The following is a 26,754-nucleotide window of genomic DNA, read 5'->3' on the forward strand; positions in this document are numbered from 1 at the left end:
AACCAACTGAGCCACCCAGCCAGAGCAGGGTCTGCGTCCTTACCCAGCAGGGCAGCTGTGGTGAAAAAGCCCTTCATCCACAGTCACGACCCCTGGCCTTGTGGCCACTGGGACCCTGTGGATAAGACAAAGGAACAGGATTGGAGAGACAGACACACACGGAGCTCTGCTCAGCTGTGTCCTCGACAAGAGTCTTCACTTCTTGGAGGCCTCGATTCTTGGGGCCTGAGGAAGAGGGGGTTCTCACCATTCTTAGCTGTGGGTAAAGATAGCACATGGAAGACCTGAGTCCAAGTCCCAGTTTGTACTTGCTGTGGGGACCTAGCCAAGTCGTGTAGCTCCTCTCAACTTGGTTTCTTCATCTGTAGAGTCTGAGGCCACTCAGATGTTCTGTGAGAAGAAAAACTGGCGAGTCATCCCTGTCCCCTGCTTGGTCTAGGGGTCTCGGGCCCAGCTCCTTACTTCTCTTTCCTGAACATCGTTCAAAGCATCATGAAGTGCATCTCACCACACACACACTGGCTGAGTGTTCCCAAGCCTGCATCCTTCTAGAGATTAGGGAGCCAATACCCTTACAGTCAAAACTTTAGATTAATGGTCCATTAAGAACAATACCGTTAGCGTGGCCATTGATGCACACCCTAACAGTATTATCCACAAAGAGAATCCACAAGGTGAGGAAAACACAGAGAGAAAAGTTTATTCACTTTCCAAGAGAGGAAAGGGGCCAGGCATGGAGTGTTACACCGGCCCTGAGGGGCTGGGATGTTGAGCTTTTATTGGAATATAAAGGGTGGGTGGGGGTTGCTGTTGTGTGGCCACTGGGCTGTGAGAGGCATTGCAACACTGGAGGTTTCATAAAGCTGCAGTTTGCCCCAGTGTTATCTTTTGCCAGCAGCCATGGGGAGGGCACGGCGAGGCACGTTCTCCTCCTGCTTTCCAGTAAACTTCCAGTCCTGGGGACACACGCTCAGAAGAGTGAAATGTCAGTTATGTTTGACCCAGTCATAGGCTGCTTGGCAAATGGCGCCGTGATAGCAAATGGCGCTGGTTTTGTCCTTTCAAATACCTCTCTATTAATTCTTCTTGCCAGCATCTCAACTCTCTTACCCCCTCCCCAAACTTCTATGTATGACTTCGAGTAAGCTACTTAACCCTCAATGCCTGTTTTCTTATTTGAAAAGCAAGGATTATATTATAACTTTCATAAGTAGTACTAACCTTCCGAGGGCTGTTGTGAGGATTAAACAAGATGTATGTGAAAGATAGAAAGTGTTTCAATCAACTAGCACAAGGTAAACACTCAATAAAAGCCTGCTGCTGTGATGATGGTGGTGGCTGTGGGTTTGTCCTGCAGCAACCCAGCCAGATGCAATGTGGGGCTGATACCTGGGCATCCAGGAGAGACCAGAGGGCTCACCACCTGCCATCAGACCACTGCACCTGCGCCTGTTGGGCTCCCCACCCCCACCCCCAGTGCGACACTTTCTCACACCACATACCCACCCTTCTCGGCCTCCGCTGGGAATGGCAGGTACTGACTGTGAATCAGGCCCTCCACAGTCAAGAGAACTTGAGTGTGTATTCTAAAAGCTAAAAACTCCACTAACAAAGCCTGTTGTTAATGTTTTACTTCCTCAATGTCATGCTGTCCTTTGTTCTGGGTCAAATGTATGACTTCCTCTCTTTTCAAACGCATATCTGAATTTCCTTCCCAATATATTTTTTATTCTACTGTGTTTATTGTTTCCCTCAGCTTTTAATGTGTATATATTCAAAATGCTTTTCAAACAGTTAAAATTTGCTTGTGAGAAGAGACTTCCCTCCCTTGGCAGACCCCAGAACAATTTCTGGGAAGGGGGTGAGGATGGATCTTGGGCGGGACTCACGAGTAAGAGACCTGGGAAGCCAGGGTGTTGAGCACTGAGGTGGACCCTGCAGAGGCCGTGCGTTTTCCTGCACTCGAGTCTTGAGAACCACACACTTGCTGGATCCACGTCTTTTCTCTCAGGATCTGGCTGCCGAGGGATTCCTGGTGTGTGGAGGTTTCTCGGAGAAGGTGTGGGGAATAACCCTTCTCTCACTGTTACCATCTATGGAGGCTCTGCTTCCCCGTGAACACCTCCCACGCATTGCCTCTCCCCCTCACAACTGCTATCATGGATGTCACCACTCTCATTTCACAGTTATTATCCTCATTTTGCAGAAAATAGGCTCAACGCCCAAACATGAGTCACCCAGGTGCAGCTGCCGGCCGGCAAAGACACAGTAAGAACCCAGGGGAGCTCTGGATTCCAGACCCCACGGTCGCTGAATAACCCTGCGTGGGGATGAACAATGGGGCCATTGCCGGCTGTCCACATCTGCCACGTGCCTTTCCGTTTTACGTCTTGGCCCCTCGCTCCACGTTTTGTGCACTCGACTGCATTAATGATTCCTTGAACGTGGGATCAGTGGTGATCTTTTCTTGTGTGTGCTTTGATGTCTGGCATATGCACGCCCTCTGGGAAACCATCCCCTTTGCAGCGGGAGAGACCGAACCTACCATCCCCAGAAGTCTCCTCCTGCTCCTTCGAGATCAATTCCTCCCGGCCCCTCCCCAGCACCCCCTCCTCCAGGCAACCACCAGTCTGCTTTCTGTCAATACTGATTGATTTGTGCTTTCTAGAGTTTTATAAGTTTTCTTGTTTCATCTGGCTTCTTTCACTCAGAATAACGATTTTGACGTTTATCCGTGGAGTGAGATATATCAATGGTTCCTTTCTTTGACTCTTCCTTGATGTCTGCGATAAGCCCTGCTTGGTCGTGGCCTACTGGCCTTCTAAAACTCTGCCAGACTTGGGTTGCTAGTTGATCACCTAGGACTCAAGCATCTGCATTCCTTAGCGAGGGCAATGAACTGAGATCTGGACCCAGAATGGACCAACCAGATTGCAAGGAGCAGCCTAGAAGAAGCCTGGTGGAGGCTTCAGGCACCGACAACAAAACTTCAGGAAACGGTGCGACTGCACGGTGCTGTGGCCCCTGCGCAGACCGCACGCGTGTGGCCGTGGCGGGCCTCTGTTCGTGAGGGCCCAGTGAGCGCCTCCTCCACAGGGCGTGGGGTGCACTCGTGGTGCATTAACTGACCCATCTCAGTTTGGGGATTCCTTAGAAGGGGTAAACAACTAGGCTTTTTTTTTTCCTTTAACATTGTTAATTCTAGAGAGAATTCAGAAGGGTAAAAAAGGTATAATTATTATAAAATGCTTGAAAAAGCAGACCCAATCCAATCTGGGAAAGAAAGCCATCGTGTGGTCACTGGAGCATAGCAGAGACTCAGGAATTTTCCAGTTCTTCCTGGTGTCACATCTGAGAAAAAATGGTGTCCTCCGGGCAGGTACCTAAGCAAGGAAGGGGAGGTGGGAGGAGAGCCAGGATGGGCGGAGTGGGGATAGAGGGGCGTGAGAGGCAGAGCAGAGAGACAAAAACAAGAGAGGTCCAGGGAGGAGGAGGGAGAGAAAAAAAGAGAAGAGTCAGAGGGAGAGAAAAGGGATGGGAACAGAAAGGTGTCAGTCATTTACAACGGCAGAACAAGGAAAGCCTGCTAGCACCTGTCTCAGCTTTAAGCGAAACAATGACACCTGAGCAGCTCTGAGGGCAGCAGGGCGGTGAGTAAGCAGAAGGGGTCTGTTGTGGGTCGAATTGTGTCCCCAAAAAGGTATGTTCAAGTCCTAAACCTTAGTTCCTGGGAATATGATTTTATTTGGAAATAGGGTCTTTGCAGATGGGATCAAGTTAAGCGAGGTGAAGTTGAATAAGGGGTCTCACAAGAAGGAAGGTCGCACACAGATGCACACGGAGAGGAGAATGTCATGTGAAGGTGGAGGCAGAGATCGGGATGATGTGTCTGCAAGCCAAGGAATGCTAAGTGTTTCCAGAAAACCTGGGAGAGGCAAAGAAGTAACCTCCCCAAGAGCCTCTGGAGAGAGAGTATGGCTCGGCCAACACCTTGATATTGGACTTCTAGCCTCTGGAGCTGTGGACCAAATCACTTTTGGTTGTTTTAAGCTACCCAGTCTGTGGTCATCTGATGTGGCAGCCCTAGGAAACTAATGCAGGGTCCCTTTCAAAATAAAGCATCAGCAGGCCCCTGTTGTGGGCTGAATTATGTCTCCCCCAAAATTCATATGTTGGAGTCCTAACCCCCAGGACCTCAGAATAGGACTGTGTTTGGAGACAGGCCTTAAAGAGGTGTTCCAATGAAAGTGAGGTCACTGCGGTGAACCTAATCCACCTTCTAGGAAGGAGATATTTGGACACAGACAGAGGGAAGAGCATGTGGAAACAGAAGGTAGCCTTCTGCAAACCAAGGAGAGAGGCCTCAGAAGAGACCAAACCTGCGGACTGACACACGGATCTTGGACTTCTAGCCTCCAGAATTGTGGGAAAATACATTTCTGTTGTTTAAGACACCCAGTCTGCGGTTCCTTGTTGTAGCAACCCTAGCAAGTTAATACACCTCCCTGAACCCCAGCATTCACCAGCCCTGCTGGGTAGGCGAGCATCTGGAGCCTCGTCTGCTTCTTCCGGGGAGGCCTTTGTGGCTCCCAAGAGCTCACTCAGGTTGGGGCGGGAAGAGTCCGGGTGCAGGGCTGCGGGCTCCGCTGGGCGCCTGCACGGCCCTTTCTGGAGCACAGAGTCCTCCTCCGAGCCCAGGAAATCAGTCAGGGAACCGAACAGCCTCCTTCCCCAGGCTGCTCCGGAGCCAGCTCCCCTGCAGCGGCACAGCCCCAGCCCTTCCTCCCCTGACGGAGAGCTTCCCACCCACGGCTTTGGAAAACGCTTGGCCACCAGCACGAAGGCTGGGGCTGGTGTGCCACAAAGGGCAGGGTGATAATGACGACAGACTGGGGCTTCCACACTCAGGTAAATGGCTTTCGTGTTTCAGTTCTGTCCCTAACCTTTCATTGTCTGCCAGGTCTGGGAACTCATCATTCGGAGCTGCCCACTGCTGGGCGAAGCCATATTCCTAAGGAGAATGCCAGAGCAGAAAGATTCGGGCTTCCTGTATTTCTGTTTGTTTAAGACAGATGAGGGAATGAAGGTGCAGAGCGGGAAGGGACTTGCTCCAGGTCATACAGCTACTTGGGGTCTGATTGAATCCAGACCACCAATGCCCTGGAGCCAGCTAAGCCCTCAGCACGCTTCGCAGAAGTGCCCGGTGAGCTCTCAGGCAGTCCAATCAGGTCACTGTTTTCTTTTCTGCCTAACAGTCATATGAAGATTTGGGATGAGCTGCAGAGTGTTTTTTTCCAATTTTAAAAGCACTTCAGCATCTTATTTATTACAGAAAAATCCAGTTCATGCCACTGTTAACAAAACTGTGATTCAACAAAGAGATTTTATTACAAAAATAAATTTCAGTAATAACTGCTCCACCAGACACTTCACAATTAAAAATAAAACTGCGCAGTAGGAGAAGTGCGCTTCACGATAAACAAAGTTGTCCCCTGTGTTGCCCTCCGCTGCCTGGGCTCCACAATATTGCTTCTCGGTTTCCAACCATTTGTTGGCATTAGGCTGGGTAGTACCGCTCTGTTCTCCAAATTATTGGACTATTTCATATTTTAAGCTCGGGACTGATTCCCTAACATGTGGTCGCACGTCCGGTCAGTCCGTGACAACCAGCTCTGCAGGAAAGTGGGAGACAGTGATGCCAGCCTGGCCAAAGGCAGTACTCCCACTGCCTCCGCGGCCACCTGAACGTGTAATCCCAGATTCTGGTCCCGTCACTGTCTAAGAAGAGAAAACTCTGGGCGTGAGAGCCCCACTGTTTTAGTCTGCCCTGGCTCCCACAGCACATCCCATAAACTAGGGGCCTTAAGCAGCAGACACAGCTCTGGAGGCTGCAAGTCTGCGACCGAGTTGCCAGCGTGGGTGTTTCTGGGGAGGGCTCCTTCCTGGCTTGCAGATGGCTGCCTCCTCACTGTGTCCTCGCCGCAGAGACAGAAGGGGGACGAGTTCTCCGGTCTCTTCCTGCAAGGATGCTATTCCCATCACAAGGCCCCCCATCATCTCACATAAAGTATTTTGTGTGTATATAACGTGCACATTTTTGCCCAAACTTTTGAGGGAAAAATAAGGATGCTCATTATACATGGGTAGTACCTGAAATATCGTGTATCTGTCCTTGTGCTTTGTAATTATCTGTTACATAAAATTCCTCGTACCATAATATGTTCCAAAAGAAGTGTTAAATTTCCTTTAAAATACAAAAAAATGTAAATATAAATAAATACAAAATTGAGTTAAAAAACTCAAAGCAAAAGATTTTTTCCCCTGAAAGTTTGGGCCCAAAACACAGGTGAGCATTATACATGGGAGCTCATTACACAAGGCAAAATATGGCAACTACCTCCCAAAGTCCCCACTGCAAACATGGTCACACTGAGGGGTGGGGCTTCAGCACATGGATTCAGGAGGAGACACAATCCAGGCCATGCCACCCAGCTACGGAAATGATGGCTGATGATTGGCACTGTGCTCATACTTGTGGGATTAGCTTTCCCCCGGCATGTCTCCTGTGCAAAACTCTTTTTCCTCCAAGCTATTTCCCCTTGGGTGTGCTGGTGAGGACACTTGAAAAGGAATGAACTATGTTTGATTCCCACTTGTTAAAACCAAGCAGAAGAGTTCATTGCCAGCCACAGCTCGGGAACTGCTCTTTTGAGCTGTAGAAGCTCTGAGCTCCTCCCACTAGGAGACCCCACAGATCTCTGATAATTTCCCCCTGATTATTGCTGCGTTAAGTCCTCACTCCTCTAACCTTGCTGTAGTTTATGGATGAAGTAGCTCTTAAAGAAGTGAAGAATGAGGCAAATGTTTTTGATCATAAATGCAGATCATACACATCCCACAGATTTTCTTTTGTGGGTTTCTTCTATACATATTGACACAGCTCATCTTTGCTTCTGCAGCCTGTACGTAAATATTATCCAAGATGACTGGCATATGGTACTGTCATGTGTCTTTTAAGAAAAACTCCAACCGAATCCAATATTTCCCATGTGGCACCTGATATACTGTGGGCGTGGGGTATTTATGGAACAGTAATAACGATATTTGAAAACACTGTAATGTCTAAAGGCTCTATTTCCCTGCAAATATCATCTAGAAGGTTACATTTTGCAAACATAAGCTTCTGCCAGTCATTCACAGGGCCTGCTGAAATGCTGAGCATTGTCAGCATTCACAGAGTGGTCATTTTGAGCACCGTTGCCTGCAAACCCTTCAGAAGGAAAGTCACCTTCTCGTGTGGGGGGAAATATTTGCAAGTAAGGACTTGCCCCCTGACTTGGCCTTCCAGTATAGGTCTTTTGCCCTTCCATAGAATTAAGTTTTGGAAACATTCCCCTCAAAAGCCTCAGGAAAGCCTCAGGCGACAGATGGTAGCTCACGAAACTGTTGAATCAAAGACTCCTAGGATCAGACAATCTGCGAGCTAGGAGCAAACCTGGTTACCATTGAACCCACACCCTCCCCTTTAAAGCAGTGAGGACATTGTTGTGGTGACAGAGGTGGGACTGGGGCCTGTTTGCTTCCATCCTAGTGCGCATCCCGTTTCCCCTGTGGTTCCTGCAGCCGCTGATTCCATAATACATCTGAACAGACTCGGTCCTGGTCTGTTTCACACATGTTTACTATAAAGCCCCCTGGAACAATAGCTCCCACTTTTAAGGGTCTGCTATGGGTAGACCCACCAGGTCCTTATTTGAATCACCTCACTTAATTTTGATCAGAACCATGTGAGGGAGGTGTTATCGTCTCCATTTCACACACAGAAGAACTAAGGCTCACGGACATTGGTGTCTTGCCCGAAGTCCCAAAGCTGGTAAGTCATCGAGTCAGTACTTGAAGCTGAGGCCATCTGCTCCTGCCGTCCGAGTTGAAGAGGAGCAGAAGATGAATTTGGGATAAGGTCCTTCCCCATGAATGGAAACGCTTTTCTTTCTGGCCAGCCTGGAGGCGTGGGCATTGGATTTTCACATTCCCACCTGAGCTCCATCACAAATTAGCTACTGAGCACCCACCACGGGCCCCTGCCTTGGAAAATCACGCCAGCTGTGTGGGAGACGGGTGTGTGAACAATAGACGACAATAGCACCTTGTGACCCAGGCTGGATCAAGAGATAGTCAAGAGCTGTAGCCTTAACCCTAGATGTTGCAGATGGCTCTGGGAGGTGGTGACGCAGGAGCTGGGTCTGGACCGATGGATGGCAAGGAGTCAGCCAGTCGAGGGGGCGCCTGGGAAGCGAGGTAGGCCTGCCAGCCAGGGCGACTGCATGGAGATGGCCCCAGGACATCGGAGGGTAGAGAGGGAGGACTAGAGAGGGAGGCAGAGACCAGATCACAGAAGGTCATGGGTGTGTTGCCAAAGTCAAGGTTAGCATCCACCCAGGAGGACAGGGGAGCCCTGAGGGCCATCACTGGGGACGTGCATCTGACTTGGACAAATAACCTGTTTGATGCGAGTGGAGGATGGGTGACAGGGTCAGGCTGGGGGCAGGGCAGCCGTGGAGACTAGTGAAGGAACCAGGACCAAGGTGATGAGGACATGGGAACCAAGAGGAGGTAGCCTGGCAGACCCGTTTAGAAGAGAGAACACACAGAGGCTGAGATTTTCCAGGGAGCGCTGGAACGAGGGCGGGGTGGGGGGCTTGCGCTGGAGTTTAGGCGGAACAGAGGAATGGTCACTCTGAACAGCCCAGCAGTGCTGAGAAGCCAGCAGTGCTCAGCAGCCTGGGTGGGCGTGGAATCATTGGACGGACCTTGGGTTGGGTTCCCCAGGTGGGTGACCAGAAGGACTGGGCACAGGTGTGTGGGTAGAGTCTGGGCCAGGTGAAGAGAGGAGGGACGCCTGGGTGCACTCACAGGCTGTAAACTTCTGCAGGATCTGAAGAAAGCCAGGGATGACATTCATGTCAGGTGAGTCTCCACACAGTAATGAGGACAACTTCCGTTCAACCTTCTAGGGAGCTCCCCCATTAACGGGGGCCAGACCCCCAAAGCAGCTGCTTGAAGCGCAGTGTTTGCTGCCCACCTTCCTTCCTGCACAAGGCTGGCAGTGTTGCTGGGGTCGTGGGAGCCGCACATCTGAGCGGTGTTTCCCTGGGCAACCACGCTTCAGGATACACATGCCCAGGGCAGCGTGGAGAACAGAAGGAGCACTGGACCAGGAGTCCAGGGATATGGCACAGAGTCTGCCATGGCTGTCATGGCTGTCATTCCCCCATGTGGGACCCAGACGATCAGTATGGTCCCTTCTGGCTCTTTGCCATTAGTGCCAACTAGGAAAGGCGCACACGTAAAAGGAGAGGGATTTCAAGAGAGGCAGTCGTTGGGTGGACGGCAAGCTCTCCTCCAGGGCACGCTAAGTAAACCCACAGAGAGGTTCGGCGCATGTGCTGGGACCTGGCTGGGAGTTTCAAACTGTGGGCGAGCCCAGCGAACAGAGAGGTCCTTGTGCACGTGGAGTCAGGAAGGCCTTTCTTCCCGATGGCCGCCTGCTGCTGGTCTCAGTACAGTCTCTAAACACCACACACGTGACCTTCTTAAAGATCTCAATGACAGAGTCCAGTATGCAGGACACCTAGGTGGGCCAGGTGGCATGCTAGGTGCTGTCCGTGTGCACCTCTGCAGGTGAGCAAGTAGCCTTATCTCCACTTTTCCTCTGAAGAAGTCGAAGCTCAGAGAAGTTAGGGAACTTGCTGGGTGGCTATACAGGAATCTGAACTCAGTGCTGTCTGACCCCAGATCTCTTTGTCCCGCAGGGAGGCCCAGGGACCTCAGGTGACTCTCATCAACCTGTCCTGGCAGGAGAAAGGTCGCTGCTGCTGTTGTGCCACAGAGGTTCCCATGGTTGCCCCAGACGCGGGGTTCACCTGGACTGCCCACCAGCTCCCCTCAGGGAACTCACAGTGTGAGAAGCAGCCTTACAGAAGTTTTAGGGCAACTGCTCCTATGGAGTTTAGACCCTCGAGAGAGGTGAACCCTCTAAACAAGCAGCGTGAAGGCCAGCCTCTCAGCCGCTGATAGCCTGCACCCTCTGCAGAAACAGCCCCAGCAGACGCCCCATTGCGGCGGCATCTCAGCCGTCTGCCCACGTGCACATCGGCCTGCTCGCTCCGCCGCTGACAACCGGGCCTGGCAGATCCAGCCGGAGGGGACGTACGATGTATCTGCGAGGAAAGGCAGTTCGGCTGGGGGCTCCTTCTCTCCTCCCACGGCCCCCAGGGCTGGAGCACGCGGACATCCATCTGTACGCACCGCTCACTGCTAACGCAGCCTGGCGGGTGCCCCGGCTGAGGCGGAGCAGGGTTGGGGCCCGGTCAGGACGCAGATTCATTTTTGTGGCAGGAGATTGACGAGGCATCCGAGGGTGACCGGATGCACCGCTGTTCGCAGCCCTCGGGAGAGGACCACACTGGGGGCAACGAGTTGTCACTCCGATTTAGGACGAGGTGTTTTGAGGCCTTTCCTTTCCATTTTGTATCACCCCTGCGGTCTGAAATCCTGAATTTTTATTCAAAATGGATTTGTGTCTGAAGTGTTGGCTCACTGTCATTTTAGAAACGCAGCTCAGAGTTGAGTTCAAGGAGCAGGTCAGGTAACTTCTAACCACGATTCATGACTGCAGATGACAGGGCGCGCGGCTCTGTTTTGTTTGTGGAAGGGTGGCTTTCATGTTGGGACCGTCGGACTGCCGTGCCTGCTACAATCGCGGGTCGTCATTGTTCTCGCTGAGAAATCGCGGTGGGACATGGGCGGCACAGAAGGAGGCGGACAGACACACATCCCTGCCTGGTACTTCGGGATCTAAATAACCACACCTGGGTTTCAGTGATGGCGCAGGTTGGGCAGAACGCTCACCTGCTGTGAGTGGGGGTGGGTGGGGCCTCACCAAAATTACTTCTAAAGAAAAGAGCCCTTTCCCAGCAGTGCACGTGGAGGTAATCAGAAATCTAAAAGAGATAAGAAATGGGGAGATAAATAAAAGGCTGAAAAATGAGGACATTTTAAGACTGAAAATGAGGCTTTGTTTGCAACATGCTCACAAAAAGAATGTCACTCTTGCGAGAAAGGCTGCAATTACCAGAACGACAGGCCCCAGGTTCTCATTCCTTAATGCGGCAAATATTGATCGCGCGCCGTGCACCAGACTCCAAGCACGCCTATTTTTCAAAGTGATAGAAATGTCTTCATGTCAAATGCTATTGCTACCATGTTACTGTTACTGATTGATAAGGCACATTTTTAAATTAGATACATTAAATTTATAAAGGTTAATATGATTTTTTAAACTTAGCGACTCAGATCCTGGAACAGATTCTCGGAAGGACAGTTTTTAAAGTATAATGGAGGAATTTGTCATGTAGAATTAATGGCAGCATTTGGCATCAGGGGGCATTTTCTGAGTCAGACCGCACACACTCCTGAGCCAGAGCTGACTCAGAGAGGGGCCTGCACAGACAGACGGGCGCGGGAAGGTGGGGGCAGCGTGGGCAAGGGAGTTGGTGGGCCTAGAAGCAGAGCCAAACCGGGCACACAGGAAGGAGAGGAGGACTGAGGTGGGGCCTGGGCCGAGCCAGCTAACATGAGAGGCTCACCTCAGGGGGGTTACAGTAACTTCCAGAGCTTCTGTGGACAATGTCTGCCCTCTGTCCAAACCCCCACAGTGAAGCTTGATTCCCAGTTCTGTAGCTTCCTAGCTGTGCGACCACAGACTCATTACTGTTTTTTTTTCTGCCTCAGTTCTCATCTGTAAAGTGGAACCCTTTCTCACAGACTTGTCGTCAGGACTCCATGAGTTCATCCATTTACAGTGTGTGGCACAGAGCTCAGTAAGTGTTAGCTATTGTCATTCAAGGGGGTGAAGTGGCTACGTTCAATTTTTGACCACCCAACACCCAAATCTCTTCCTCTTGCATGGGTCCTGGTGTGAGGCAAGGCTGACCTTGCCTGAAGGAAGAGAAAGGTGGGCCTGGGGGAGCCAAATACATGGCCCCTCTCCAGGATTTTCCTGCTGAGGGCGCGAGACAAAGGAGCCAGGCCATTCTCAGAGATGATTTGATGAGCTGGTGGCTGCGTCAGTGTGGTGAGATAGCCGACTGTTCCTCCGGCAGAACCCCAGCTGCCTAACCTCCCTGGCTCTTACTCCCTGCTCTTGAGTTACATTAAAATCCCTTTCTGCTAAGTTAGACAGAGGCAGCCCCATGGTTTGCAAACAAGAACTTTTAAGAAAAGCCATGTTCAATGGTGTTGTTGAACACCACTGCCCCCTAGAGGCCAGGCAGAGGGGAGCGCAGCCACCTGGAGTCCCCTCAGACGAGGGAGAGAACACAGGCCTAAAATCCACCACAGACTCCAAAATGACCTCAGAGCCTCCCAGCAAGACCCCAGCGCAGGAGTCCTGCATAGGGAGATCTTGGGAGACTGCCCAGAATGCCAGCAGCAACGTGAGCACGGCCTTGGAGGACAAGACTGGGGGGAACCACATACCTTCCTTCTGAACTTGGAGATGGCAGGTGGCTGGGAGGCCTACACCACAGTGTTTTGGTCTCTAATCCTCTATTACTGCTTTTTGTCAATGGCTTCGTTGGAGGGAGCATGAGATTGTTCTGCAGGTGGGGCAAGGGTGTGTTTATCAGCTCGTTGCAAATTGCACGGTGAACACAGATCCCCCTGGCTGTGGCAGTTACTGCGTCTCTTTATTCGAGTAATAAGATTACAACAGTTCGGGCAGACTTTCAAGTGTGTATCTTCAAAACCTTACTTCGGAGGGTAGTAGTAACACAGTGCCATGCCTGCCTGGATTTCGGGGGTTGGGATAGAGTGCATTTCTGTTCCAGGTGCCGGTTTCTTCACCTATGGAAAAAGAAAATGGGTGCCCTAGAGCCCATTTTGTGATGAAGAGGTTAATTTTTATTCTGACCCCTATGAGGCTGTTGGCCGTGTCCCACAGACCCTGAGGAGGGCTGTGAAGGGGGTGGCCGTTCCAAGGAAGCATTTCGTGCACCGTGAAGCTTCTTGACAGACTGGCAGACTGTCCTTCAGTTTGGAACTATGTGCAGCTCAGCAAAATTTACTCAGCGAGATTCTGTAACATAAGCCCCAGTTTCCTGTTACTTCCTTACATTATGGAGATTGCAGCTCCTTGGCAAAAACATGCCGCCTCCGCTCCTCATTGTTGCCAGGGAGGATTCTGGGGCACAGAGGCACAGCATGGTGGTGGCTGGGGCAGCTCTCCTTGCTGTGCTCTAGAACTTTCTATCATGATCTGCCCTCCAGACTCACTCACTATGCAGTGATGTGCCCTGCATGCTGCAAGGATTTGAGGGGAATAAGAGATGACAGGAAACCCTCTCTGCCTTCAAGGAGCTTTCAGCCAGCTGGGGCTATGGACGCTTGTCACCTCCCAAGCGCTCAGGCCCTGAGAACCTTCACCCCCAGGCCCAGGCTGCCTCTCCAACCTCTTGCCCTGCCACAGTCTCTCTAAGTCTGCCCCTCCTCACGTCCACTACCCTTCCCTCTAACCCACAGCCCCAGACTCACGCCCGCCCCTTGGTTAGTCCAGGTTAACCCAAGTCCTTCCACCTGCTACCCATGCCCCCACCCGGTCACATCCTTCCAGACTCTCAAGCACAAGCTCATCTGGAACTTATCCCTCAGCTCTCAGCTTTTCCTTATGCCATCCACAGTACCCAACTTGGTCCCAGGGTTCCCCACATGGTTTTGGACTTGACTGCCTTCCTGCCTCATTCTCCCATAGGCCTGTGCTCTTTGGGGGCATTTCAAATTCATTTATATCCTTCATGCTGAGGTTAAGATACACCAAATATTGGGAATTTAGTAAGTGTTAAATGAGTAAATAAGTGAATGAATGAATGAATGAATGACTATTTTTAGTAATACAGTAATCTGCTTTAGTGCCAGAGCCAGGATTAGAACCCACATCTTGGGACTCTAAAACCTTTCTTTAGTTGCTGACACAGTGTTGACAGCCAGGAGGATGGAGCCAATTCCAGTCAAAGGGTACCTTAGCCAAAAGCCTGAAGGACTGCAGGGAAGATCAGGGAGGGCCGGAGAGCCTGGTCAGTGGACCGACAGGGGCAGAGTCCAGGAAGTGGAAGCAAGCAGGCCAGGCTGGGGCCTGGGACCTGAGGGACAGTGTGAGGTGTGGGAAGTGGAGCAGAAAATGATTCATGCCAGTGGCCGGGAGGGATTGAGTCACAGAGACACCAGGCGCCCCGGGGCCAGGTGCTGGGGCTTTACTTCACCCACAGCAGTACTGATGCCAGTGAGGGGTGACTTCTGCAGGGGCCTTTGAAGGACTCTTCCGTGTTAGTGGGGAAGGGGCTGGAGGCAACAAGACCAGCTACAGGCTGTGGCAATACTCTGAGAAACCACAGGTGGCCTACCCTGGACAGTGGAATAAAAATAAAACAGGGGAAACAGATACATGAGATGTTGAGAATATTTCCCATACCTGTTCCCTTCTCTGTCTTAGGCCAAAGAAATTTCTCCATTGAAAAATGTCCCCCTCCTTTGCCTCTATGCCTCTGTACTTATGTTCCTGCTGCCTCAAGTACTCTTGTCCCCCCACACCCCGCATATCTGGAGAACACCTATGCATACTTCAAAATCTTGCTCAGATGCAACTCCTCCAAAGAATCTTTCCTCACTACCAGCATGATTCCTTAACAATCTCACCTCTGCCCCACATTTATGCCTTGTGCAGCCCTCTGCTGGGACGTCTGCCTCCCCTGGTGCAGAGTACACTCCTCAGTGGTTGAGACTATCACTATCTTTGTGTTGTTTTGTCTAGGGCAATGCCTGACACACACAAAGCAGGATGTCGAATGAATGAACGTATGAATGAGTAGGCGATCGAAGACATTAGTCTTTTCCCTCTTTGCTAGCTATTTGTGGTGTCCAGTAGAAGTAAGCCACACTTACTCACTCTTAGATGAGGTATTTTGTTTTGAAACATACCTGCAACTTAAGCTTTGTTCATGTAAAATTAACAGGTGTCTCATTTGGCAAGTTTCAAACACCCCAAACAAACAAAAAATGGGCAGAAGGGACGGGACAAAAGAGGAGAGAGAGGAAGCGTGATGGGGCCCGTGGCCTGCAGTTGCTGATTTTCCCGAGCGTGGTCCAGAAAGACGAAACACCACGGCTGGGATCCTCTGTTGCAAGTGACCTCAGACGAAATTTTTACCTCACCTCCTAATATTAAGGAGCTAATAGAAAAACACTTGGAAAATGGTAAGGAATGCCATGAAAGGGACATGTTATTAGTTCTTCCCTGATGGTAAAAAATGGTCTTGTGAATTAAGTGCTAGCTTCCCATGCTCACCCAAAGAAAAGGATGATTTTAACATCAGCTGTATTCCTTTCACTGACTAAGACATACATTAATTAGGGAGAAAATGTTTTCAAAAATTTAAACTTAAATATGTTAATAAGTACAAATCTTCACAGAAAAGTAGGAAGTATATGGAGGCTAGCATCCTAACCTTAGATGGGAAGCCATCTGTGACTTTGAAATAGGCATTTTTACTAACTGGAGGTGGCACACTGTTGTGAAATGCTAAATTAAATACCACTAAACATTATTATGGCTTCAAAAAGTAGTTACAGGCTTCAATAAGCAGACTTTTATCACAAGAACACACAGTCTAAAGCCAAAATAGTTCAGTTTAGTGTGCCAAAAATATGTTCACTCCATACATTGTTAGGAAAAGAAATCTAAAAGTTGCTGCTAATTCATTTGATGGCAGCCAACATCTCCTATCTTCCTTGGCAAGAGGGCCATTTTTTCTATGCTGTATTTTGCACACAGAAATCTGCATAGAGTGATTTGCATACCAAAAACACACTTGTAAAGGAAACTGTTTGCAGAGAAGCCAGGGAGAGACGGGCTGACATTGTTGGCTTCCATACACACAACATCCCCAGGCTACTTGCTTTTCATTTCCTCTGTGCTGCCTTTCCCACAAAGGGTCATGTACTTTATGATGTATTAAAAATTAAAGCAAATATATCTGGTTTATATTCAAGAACAACCATAACAATATCAACACAGGCTAAATCTTCCCACATTAACAGCCTTCAACTTTTTACTAAGGGATTGGTAATGTAAGTGTTATAATTTATTGAGCTTTTATCTTATATCATGCGTTTTTACGTAAATCACTGCTAATCCTCACAAGCAGTCTTTAAGGTAGGTGCTACAGCTCCCCGTTCTACACAGGAGGAAACCGAGGCTGGGGAGGTCAGGGAACTTGCCAAAGCCGTCAAGCCAGCAGTGGTGAAGCCTGGTTTGGAAACCAGCCCCTTCCTGCACCCCCTCTCATGGCCCCCTACTTCTCCTGTTCCTCAGTCTTGCCAAATGCCATGGTTTCATATCCAAGGGCTGAGTCTACCAGTCTGGGGGCGGTGGGGAGTCATGTTGGGAGAGGTGCACCATTTGGTTTACCGACATTTTTTTCTGACCAGAGCCTGGGAGCAGCCCTTCTCAAGGCTCAGTGAAGGTGCCCAATGAACTAGCTCAGTGACAGACATGGGGTGAATGGGCAATGGCCTGTGACTCAGAGGGTGTCAGGGAGGAGAGACGGATTGGTTGCCGCACAAAGAAGGTACATGGTAGTTGAGATGCAGCGGAACCCTCCCGCTCGGTGCCCGGCACTATCACCATTCAGTGCCAGCCCAGCTGTATTCTTGGAAACACAGAATGGTTTTGTGTGTGCTTAATTATAATGCTACTTACAGAGAATTTATCAGCAGCAAATCAGACGCTTGATGTATCTCTTAAGAAAAAGAACTGGTAGTGGCTCTTTGAAATTTGTTCCTCTGATGAATCCTTTGGATTACTCCAGTATATAACGTTTGAAAGAAATCAGCCATTTCTGGAAAGTCGATGGGGAGAAGAATGCACGATGAAATGACTCAGGATGACTGCAAAAAACGATTAGAAATACTTGCTTTCTTTCAAGATGTTTCTTCGTGTGTTTTTTTTCTCACCTAGTTTTTCTTTTTCAGGACACAACAGCAAAATTTATACCTAATCATATCTCATTATCCCTGTATCACTGTTGTCCAGAGATTCCTGGCTTTATGACTTTATTATTTATTAGTCCCTGTTAGAAGGCAGTTTTCCTGACACTTAATAAATCCCTTTTGATATGATGCATAGCAGCTTTGCCTTGTAGCAAGCTCCTGGCTAAAGCAGGTAATTTGACAGGAAAACGCTTTGGAGGCAGACAGATCTGGTTCAAACCCTGGTTTTGTCACTCCAGTTTTACCTTACTTAATCTCTCTGATTCTCAGTTTCCTCATCTGTAAAATAAGAAAAAGAATATCAGGGCAAACCCTGATTGCCTATCCAATAACCATTTCCCTTCCTTGCTAACAGCAACAACAAATGCATTGCATTGATCTAAATCCTCCATACCTGTTGTCAGTGATTAGTTTACAGGGTCTACAGGAAAGTATGTGATGTAATTCTGGCCCATGAGGCCAAAGAGGAAATCTTCCAGAAGCTTCTGAGGAAGAGTTTCTTCTCTGATAAAACACATAAAGAGAAATCCCACCTGCCTTTGCCCCACTGCTTCTGATCTGGATGCGGTTGTTGAGACGGGATGTTTGGTGTTGTGGCAGCCGTCTCTGAAATACAAGATAACTGCATATTTGCTGCACTCCTGATGTACTAAAGATGGCAGAGTAGGAGGACTGGAAGAGCCTAAGTTCCTGGGTACAACATTGATCTATTAACAACGTTGGTCCACCTATCTCTAGAATTCTCATTAACAACAAATGTCATTATGGTTTAACCTGTTGTGTATTGATTAGGTCTTGTGTTTTTTGCACCAAAAAAGAAATCCTGATGTATACAAATATCACCTCACAAGATGGCTGTAAATAAACGATACATTACGTGCAAAATACCCAGCACAATACCTGGCACAGTAAATGGTTGTTAGAAACATTAGTGAGGAGCTTCTGGGCAAGATGGAGGTGTAGGTAGATATGCTTTATTTCCTTACACAACCAAAAGAAGGATAACAACCAATTTGAAAACAAGAAACAACCAGAACTGCTAGAAAATCAAACTGTATGAAAATCCAGCAACCAAGGAGTTAAAAGAACCATTCATCCAGACTGGTAGGAAGGGCAGAGATGGGAAGCTGGGCGGAGAGGAGAGGACATGTGACAAGGTGATGGCTCATGGACCAGGATATTCCACATTCACATGTAGATAAGCTGGGAGGAACAACTGAGCAGTGAAACAGACCAAGCAACCCAGGGTTCCAGCATGGGAAACTAAAGCCTCAAAACCTCTGTTTATAAAAATGGGGGGGGGGGTGGCAGCAGGAGACACTCCCAGTTTCACAGGAGAGTCTATTGGAGGGGCCCACACAATCCTAGAATGTACACAAATCCACCCACCTGGGAATTAGCACCTGAAGGGGCACAATTCACTTGTGGGAAGCAAGGGAAGTGACTGAAAGCAGGGTAAGAGCCAAGCAGGCGGCATTGTTCTCTCTGACGCCTCCCCCACATACAGCATCACAACGCAGCACAGTGGGTTGCCCTGCCCTGGTGAATAACTGAAGGCTCCACCCATTACAAAGTAACAGTTGTGCAACACAAAGAAATATGGCCCAAATGAAAGAACAGATCAAAACTCCAGAAAAAGCACTAAGCCACATGGAGATAGCCAACCTATCTGATGGAGAGTTTAAAACACTGATAATCAGGATGTTCACAGAATTGATTGAGTATGGTTGCAAGTTCAAGGAAGAAGTGAAGGCTATGCAAAGTGAGGTAAAGAAAAATATGCAGGGAATCAACAGTGAAGGGAAGGAAAGCAGAATTCAAATCAATGATTTGGAACAAAAGGAAGAAATAAACATTGAACCAGAACAGAATGAAAAAAAAAAAACAAGAATTCAAAACAATGAGGAGAGACTGAGGAACTTCCAGGACAACTTTAAATGTTCCAACATCAGAATCATAGGGGTGCCAGAAGAAGAAGAGGAAGAACAAGAAATTGAAAATTTATTTGAACAAATAATAAAGGAAAACTTCCCCAGTCTGGTGAAAGAAATAGACATGCAAGTCCACGAAATCCAGAAAGTCCCAAAGAAGTTGGTTCTAAGGAAGCACATACCAAGACACATCATAATTACATTAGCCAAGATTAAAGATAAGGAGAGAATCTTAAAAGCAGCAAGAGAAAAGGAGACAGTTACCTACAAAGGAGTTCCCATCAGACTGTCAGCTAATTTCTCAAAAGAAATCTTACAGGCAGGAAGGGGCTGGAAAGAAGTATTCAAGGTCATGAAAGGCAAGGATCTATATCCAAGATTACTCTATCCAGCAAAGCTATCATTTAGAATGGATGGGCAGATAAAGTGCTTCTCAGATAAGGTCAAGTTAAAGGAGTTCATCATCACTAAGCCCTTATTATATGAAATGTTAAAGGGACTTATCTAAGAAAAAGAAGATCAAAACTATGAATAGTAAAGTGACAACAAACTCACAAGTTTCAACAAATGAACCTAAAAAACAAAAATAAAAGCTAAGCAAACAGCTAGTACAGGAATAGAATCATAGAAATGGAGATCACATGGAGAGTTATCAGCGGGGAGGGGAAGGGGAAAATAGGGGAAAAGGTACAGGGAATAAGAAGCATAATTAGTAGGCACAAAATAGACAGGGGGAGTTAAGAATAGTATAGGAAATGGAGAAGCCAAAGAACTTATATGTATGACCCATGGACATGAACTAAGATTGGGGGGGATGCTGGAGAGAGAGGGGCGGTGCAGGGCAGAGAGGGATAAAGGGGAGAAAAAATTGGGACAACTGTAATAGCATAATCAATAAAATATACTTAAAATAAAAAAGAAATATTAGTAACATTTATCAGACATAGGTAATGATCTAAAAGATCAAAAGTTTCAAAACATATCAGATAAATAAGATGAATGGTAGTGATTCAACATGAGAAAAAAGCTTTATAGTCTTGGTAAGGATGGAGGGAGACACTGAGGTATAAGACAATGATTACAGCAACAAACCCTCATATCTGGGAGTAAGATGTAACTACAGCCAGAATACAAACGCCACTGGGAGATGAAAGGACTGTGGTTCTTTGCCAGGTTTCCATCCACCCTCTTGCAAACAGACAATCACCCTGTCAGCAGCTCCAATTCATGTCTGAAGACTAACAATTACGTGCATGTGAATTACCAGCCTTGCAAAGGGGCAGAATTCTTTCAACCCACAGAGTCCCTTTCTAGAATAACAAATTTTACTAGTATCTTCTAAAAACATGCTTTATTTCTTTATGGCAGGAAAGCTAGATATGCTGATATATATTAAAAATATATACCAATTTAAGAATATCATTTTCTTAGATATAGTCTACCATTTTGGAACACTGTGGTAAACTCCCAGAATTACATATAGTATACAGATGAAATCGCCAATTTTTGAAAACACTTACTATGACAGAGTAAGAATACAAGTAAGACGACATGTGAAAGTGCCTACCATAACAGAGGTAATATTGTACAGTACTCAATAAACAACCTTAAAGTAAACTGTATTTTTCTTCATTTTATGTTTTAGCAAAGATGCAAATGACAAGGTTTCCAACTAACATTTAAGATCAAACACACACATACACTCGCATCCCTGTCCATTGGGGTCAGTGCACACCCATCCGAAAGCCCTGTGCCTTCTATGGCTATGGTACTACACAACAAGCATTGATTTTCATAACTGATGGCCACATGGCTTCCTAAATCCCTGAATTACTAATCATATTCAGCACATTATAAAAGACAAGTTATCAGACATACAGACAAAAAGGCATCAAGAATTGAAAATGGGATTTCTGGGTACCTTGCAGTTAATTAAATAAAACTACCATTTCCTGAACATTTTGGCTAGCTGAGATTTTTCTTGCATGCTCTACATACACACCTGCTTTTCTCAACATCTATCCTTTCCCTTCTTTAAAGGGAAAAATTGTTGGCAGCTCAACTCCTCACATTGTGAAGTGATTCTCCCAAACTTAGAGATCTCTACATCGCTCAAGATTAAGAGATTTTCATTCCTTAGAGGTAATTTCCAGACTTTACAACATGGTAGATTTTTTTTCCTGCTCACTTGTATGGAATTTAACATGACAGTGTCACAGCCAGATGTTTACTTTTGCAGTCCAGTCTTAACTTGAGCTAAACAAACTGAACTACAAAGCCCGAGTGATCCTATTCCTGTTGACCTTTCATACTTCATTTCATACCACCATCTCCACAGCTGAATGGCTCCAGCCAAAAGGAACTATGCCAGCCTAACTCCTGCTTATCCTCTAGGTCTCATCTTGAACATCACTTGGATGCACAATCTTAGACACCCTGTACTTCTTTGCAGCACATTGCATAACTGTAGTTTATTTTTCCTACTAGTGTGTAAGCTCCATAAGGGCAGAGCCATGTCCATCTACTGTTGAACATAGTTTTGAACTGCGTGGGTCCACTTATGCATGGATTTTCTTCCAATAAATACCGTGCAAAAGTATTTTCTCTACCTTATGATTTCTTAATTACATTTTCTTCTCTCTAGCTTACTTCATTGTAAGAATATAGTATAGAATACACATTACATACAAAATGTGTTCATTGACAGTTTACGTTATCAGCAAGGCATGTGGTCAACAGCAGGCTGTTGGTAGTTAAGTTTTGGGGGATTCAAACATTCTATGTGTATATTTGACTGCATGGGGGTTGGCACTTAACCCTCATGTTATTTGAGGGGGTTATTTGCTCATCACAAATACTCTTCTGCCTGGCACAGTGTGGGACACATGGTAGATGCTGATCGGTAGTGTCATAGGTGGGTAGGGGCAGAATTACCAAATGGCCTCTAAAATTTTAGATACTCTTATCACTGGAGGTCTCAAAAATATGGTAACCAAATGGACACATACATAACCACAAACCTTAGTTATAATCACATTGTTAGTACCCTCCCTACTCACTCACACACCCAAATATTAGTAGCATTCAAAAAAAACAAGACAAAGCCTTCTAAATAATATTGAAATTTAAATTTCCTTTTGAACGGTTCTTTGCTCATGATTTGAAAAAATAATTGATCTTTAGGACCACAAAAAACAAGTATATTATCACTGAATGGCTGCTTATCAAAATGTGAACACCTGACTTCTGTGATTATTTTTGCCTTTGAAAGGCTCAAAAGAAATCCTTTTTAAAGCCTTGTTTGTACAGCAGGAAAAACTACTCATAGCATCAATATCTTGATTGTTTTCCATCTTTATCAGTGTGGTACTAACATGTAAACATGGCCTTTGTTTTTCAAGATTTTACCTACTCTCTTTATTCACTTCTCAAAGGACAGATCAATGGATAAGATTACAGTACCCTGTCATACAATTAATTTCATATACTTGAAAAAGCTACTTTAATCACCACCTAGGGGAATAGATAAATAGCCTAAGCCAGCTTTTTTGGCTGTAAAAACTAAAGATTAGAGGGAAAAAATTAGAAAATGTGATAGAATAAAGCCTCTTGTTAAAATTGCAATACCACAACTTACAAAAAAAGTACAAAGCAATGTGATTATGATCATCAGTTCCTGCAAGTTAGGACTGAGGCACTGACCTGGTGTAAAAAGCAATTTAAATATTAAATGAAATGCATGTAAGTATTTTGCAGTTTGATTACTTCTAAGCAATTATGCCATAGGTTTTTCTTCATAATTGAGACACACAGTACAAACTTTCCATTAGTGAAAGATTAGGAAAATGTATAATATATACAAACAGAAAAATTTTAAAAATAATTTGCAGGTACTATAAAAGGAAATTTACAAAAAGGATAGCCATTGGTTATGTCAAGAGGCTGGACAAGAGTAATGAGAAAGTGTGCACTCTGGTTCAGGCTGTGCCACTCAGCTGCAGGACTCTGAGCCAGCTACCTAGGCCCTGAGTATGTGAAAGTAGACTGAGATTATGCAAGGATAGAGATTATGAGAAAATAAATATAAAATGTCTAACAATACCAGATGTATTCTATGGCTTTTCTAAAAGAGATGCATGATTTCACAGAGTAATTATTATAAACAGGTAAAACACTGACATTTAAATTGTCCCAAAGGAATAATAAGTAGGAAAAAATTCCTAATGATTCTGAGCTCATGTTTTCTTACCTTTTATTCTTCATTGTTAGCTATCCTGGGCCCTATTTGTTCAGACAAACATTTGTAAACTACCACTGACAAAAAATGGTGAACAGAAACCTGGGGACTAAATATGGAAACTGCTGGCACAAATTAAGTACACCCATTTTCTTTATCATGTCCACAACCGTCAGAACCACAGCAAACAGCTCTCCTTAGATCATACTTCTCTAAACATGAGCAGTGTATGTTACAGAAATTACTGGGAACTGTCAACAGAACAATCATGAAATACCACAGGCCAGAGCAAGAGGTCTCTTACTGCTTTGAAACTCCATAGATTTTGCAGTAATTTCCTAAATTATATTACTGATAGAAAATACTTCACTTAATAAATTATTGACCAAAGAAACTTCCTACATTTTACAAGACAACCTTAGATGGAAAGATGTTTGTTTTAACATGTAAAAATGAATCCATCTTGTAGAGGCCGAACTTGAAATGTTTATCATTTTTCTTCACTGAGAACTATTCTTTTCAACACACCTAGACACTAACTACCTAAGGAAAGCAAAAGTGTCTTCACAATTAGTAATAGCCCTTCCCCTGCATTCTCCCAATTAACAAAATAGAAGCACTAAATATAAAATTCCATCTCATTCACAAGTTGTGACATTTTCCCTCCAACTCTTTATTATCCAACCAAGAAAGTTCAGACATACTTAAATCTAGACACTTTTTAACTTCTGTTAACCATTAAACAATTTATCACATAGTTAAAACATTAACATATTCTAAGTTTGTAATCTTTAACACAAATTATTAAGGCAATCATGTAACATTTTGGTAAGTTATACCAAATATAATGACATTTATTTCTTATTCACATTTTTATAAACATTTCAAATTCACAGAACTTCACCAACTTTATAATTTCCCCAGAGATGTGAAGACTACAGAAAACTGAAAATGTGACTTATAACTTCAAAAAAAATTATGAACCTCAATCACTGTAAAGATCACTGAAACATCTACCAAATTAAATGAATGACATTTGTTACATTAAAAGTGAGATTTTCCTTCCAAAGTCACTCAGACCATTCTTTAACATTCAACAAACAATTGTTGGAATGTGCAGGGTTGTATGTGTGTGTTTCAATGTCAGGGAGGTACGGTCTTCTCTGGCTGTACGGCTGTTGAAAGCTGAGTTACACAGAAGAAATAATAGAGAACAGAGGCTCTTCTTTACATATTTATTCCCAAAGCCTGCCCTTCATCTCACTTTGGTTCCCCACATTGATCCAATTGTAGCACTTCCTGGGGAGAGCTATGCCCTAACTAGCAATGTCAGGAAGATAACTGGACAAAGCAAAATGAGAAAAGGCTGATCTTCTCATGTCATGCCTCTGTGAAAACAATGAACACATTCTAAGCTATCAGGCACTGTGTCACAATTTAAACTTTAATAACTTTTAACCTATAATGGATATGAACAGGAAATATCGAATGAGTCCTTCATCTATTCAATAGGTGCACGATTTCTATTGAGATGAATGCCATGTAGCAGAATTTTACTTTGTTCCCTGTCCCATATAGTTGTGCTGACCTTAAAACCTCATTAGTAGGCTATTCAGTAGTGATGCTTGGATAATCTCCACTGCATCAAAGGATATACAATCTAGAGACACGGAATTACCTAACATTAATTCTTTTTAAGACATTTTTCCCCTGTAATTGCTGAAAAACAATTGAGTTAAAGCAACCATGGAGACTTCCCAAAGATAATGGTTGCGAATGAAACGGCTGCTATCCTTTTGGATTGTCAAACAGGAATCGATCACTTAAAGAGGATTCGGACTGCATATTAAATCACCTCTCCAAAAAAATGTTAACACTTTACACTCTAGTACTGTCTGAACACACTGGCCCACTGGATTGAAATATGGGCCGATGGTGGCTACCGGACTTGACAAATCCACGCCTACTTCTGCTTCTTGAAGGATTCCTCCGGTGCCTGAGCGACTGGAGGGCGAGGCAACTTGAAATAGACCTTAACAGAGTCATAGATGAACCACTGCAGCGCTGTCAGGGTGCCAATCATGATGATCCGGGCGAACAGGCCCTTCCACACGCCCTCAAACCCCAATTTGCGGAGAACTCCAAAAGCCGTGCTGCCTTTCTCCTTGTTCAAAACAGAGACTACGGAATCCGCTGGGTGGGACACAACAGCGCAGAAGATGCCAGCAATGTAGCCCGCCACGAAGGTTACGGCTAGCTGCTCAGCTTTGGTGCACTGGCTCTGAGGCTTGGGCACGACGTACTTGTAGAGGGCCTCCACGGTGCGCTCGAAGCAGGCGAACTTCATCATGGTGTAGGGGATCTGCCTCATCCAGAGCGGTGCCACGCCTTTGTAGAAGGCCCACAGGCCTTCCTCGCTGTACATCCTGGGGGCCGCGGTCCGCAGCGTGCTGGCGTAGCCCGGCTGTGTCTGGACGCGGACCTTCACCGCCTCCATGGGCGACAGGGCCACGTCGGCGAAGAACTCGGCGCTGGCCGAGGCGGCCAGGTACAGGCCGGTTCTCCATTCGTAAGCCTTCTTCACGCCCAGGAGCTCCGCGTAGCGGATCTTGAAGACCTCGTAGAGGCCGAACTTGAAGAGGCCCTGCATGGAGTAGCCAAGAAAGGTCGGGGCCCAGCCTCGGGCCAGGCCCCGCAGCCCCTCATCCCGCAGCGTCACACCAAAGGCACTCAGGATGCCCTTGTACTTGCCGGGGTCCACCTGCATGCGGCACTTGATCAGGTCCAGGGGCACAATGGCCGTGTGCGTCAGCCCACAGCTCAGCATGCCGCCCAGACCGCACAGCAGCAGGTATTTCGTAGAGCCGTATTCATAGCTTTGTTCCTCCGTGGCCGCGGCGGTCCACAGCCTGCCCTTGCTTCCGCCCGCACTTCTCCCCTGCCGGGCTCGGTAATTGCCAGCGTCACACATGGCCACTCTCCGTATAATCAATCACACCAGTCTCTCAGCCAGGGCTCTTTCCTCCCTTGGGGCGGCGGAACTGGCGCACACGCGTAGTGAGCTTCCCTCGCGAGCCCGCCGAACCAACGGTCAGGGAGAGTGGGCCGCCCAGGAGGCACCCACCGGGTTTCTCCGAACGCCCTCGCCGCGCCTGCGCAGCTGCTACTGGCTGGGTTGGCGCGAGGTCTTCGAATCCCACTCGCGAGAGTTTGACTAGGAGAATCGCGGGGCACCTCACCCCCAGGGCGAGTCCGCCCCTCCGTCGCTCCTTCCGGACAAGGGGTTTCTGTAACCACAGGAACCCCAGCCCTCTGCCCTCCCAAGCCCGTGGTCTGCAGCCCCTAGGTCTTACCTCGGTGGGGTCGGTAAGGCTCTCCGTGCCAAGTGGCAGCTCTGCTACCTAGTCCTCTACGAAGATGCTAAAAAAATAAGTCAGCCAGTACAAACATGAGTAAACACAAGAATAGGCGAGTAAATAGATA

General features: G+C 46.8%; 1 protein-coding gene across 1 annotated transcript; it reads right to left on the reverse strand.

Moving 5' to 3' along the window:
• Nucleotides 1–23,900: 23,900 nt before the first annotated feature.
• On the reverse strand, nucleotides 23,901–26,554 carry LOC114497897 (phosphate carrier protein, mitochondrial-like). Its single transcript, XM_036026121.1, has one exon. The coding sequence runs from the start codon at nucleotides 26,240–26,242 to the stop codon at nucleotides 25,235–25,237; it is 1,008 nt and encodes a 335-aa protein (XP_035882014.1). The 5' UTR covers nucleotides 26,243–26,554; the 3' UTR covers nucleotides 23,901–25,234.
• Nucleotides 26,555–26,754: the final 200 nt, after the last annotated feature.

The sequence above is a fragment of the Phyllostomus discolor genome, chromosome 5 (genome assembly GCF_004126475.2).
Source record: "Phyllostomus discolor isolate MPI-MPIP mPhyDis1 chromosome 5, mPhyDis1.pri.v3, whole genome shotgun sequence".
NCBI classification, from domain to species: Eukaryota; Metazoa; Chordata; class Mammalia; order Chiroptera; family Phyllostomidae; genus Phyllostomus; species Phyllostomus discolor.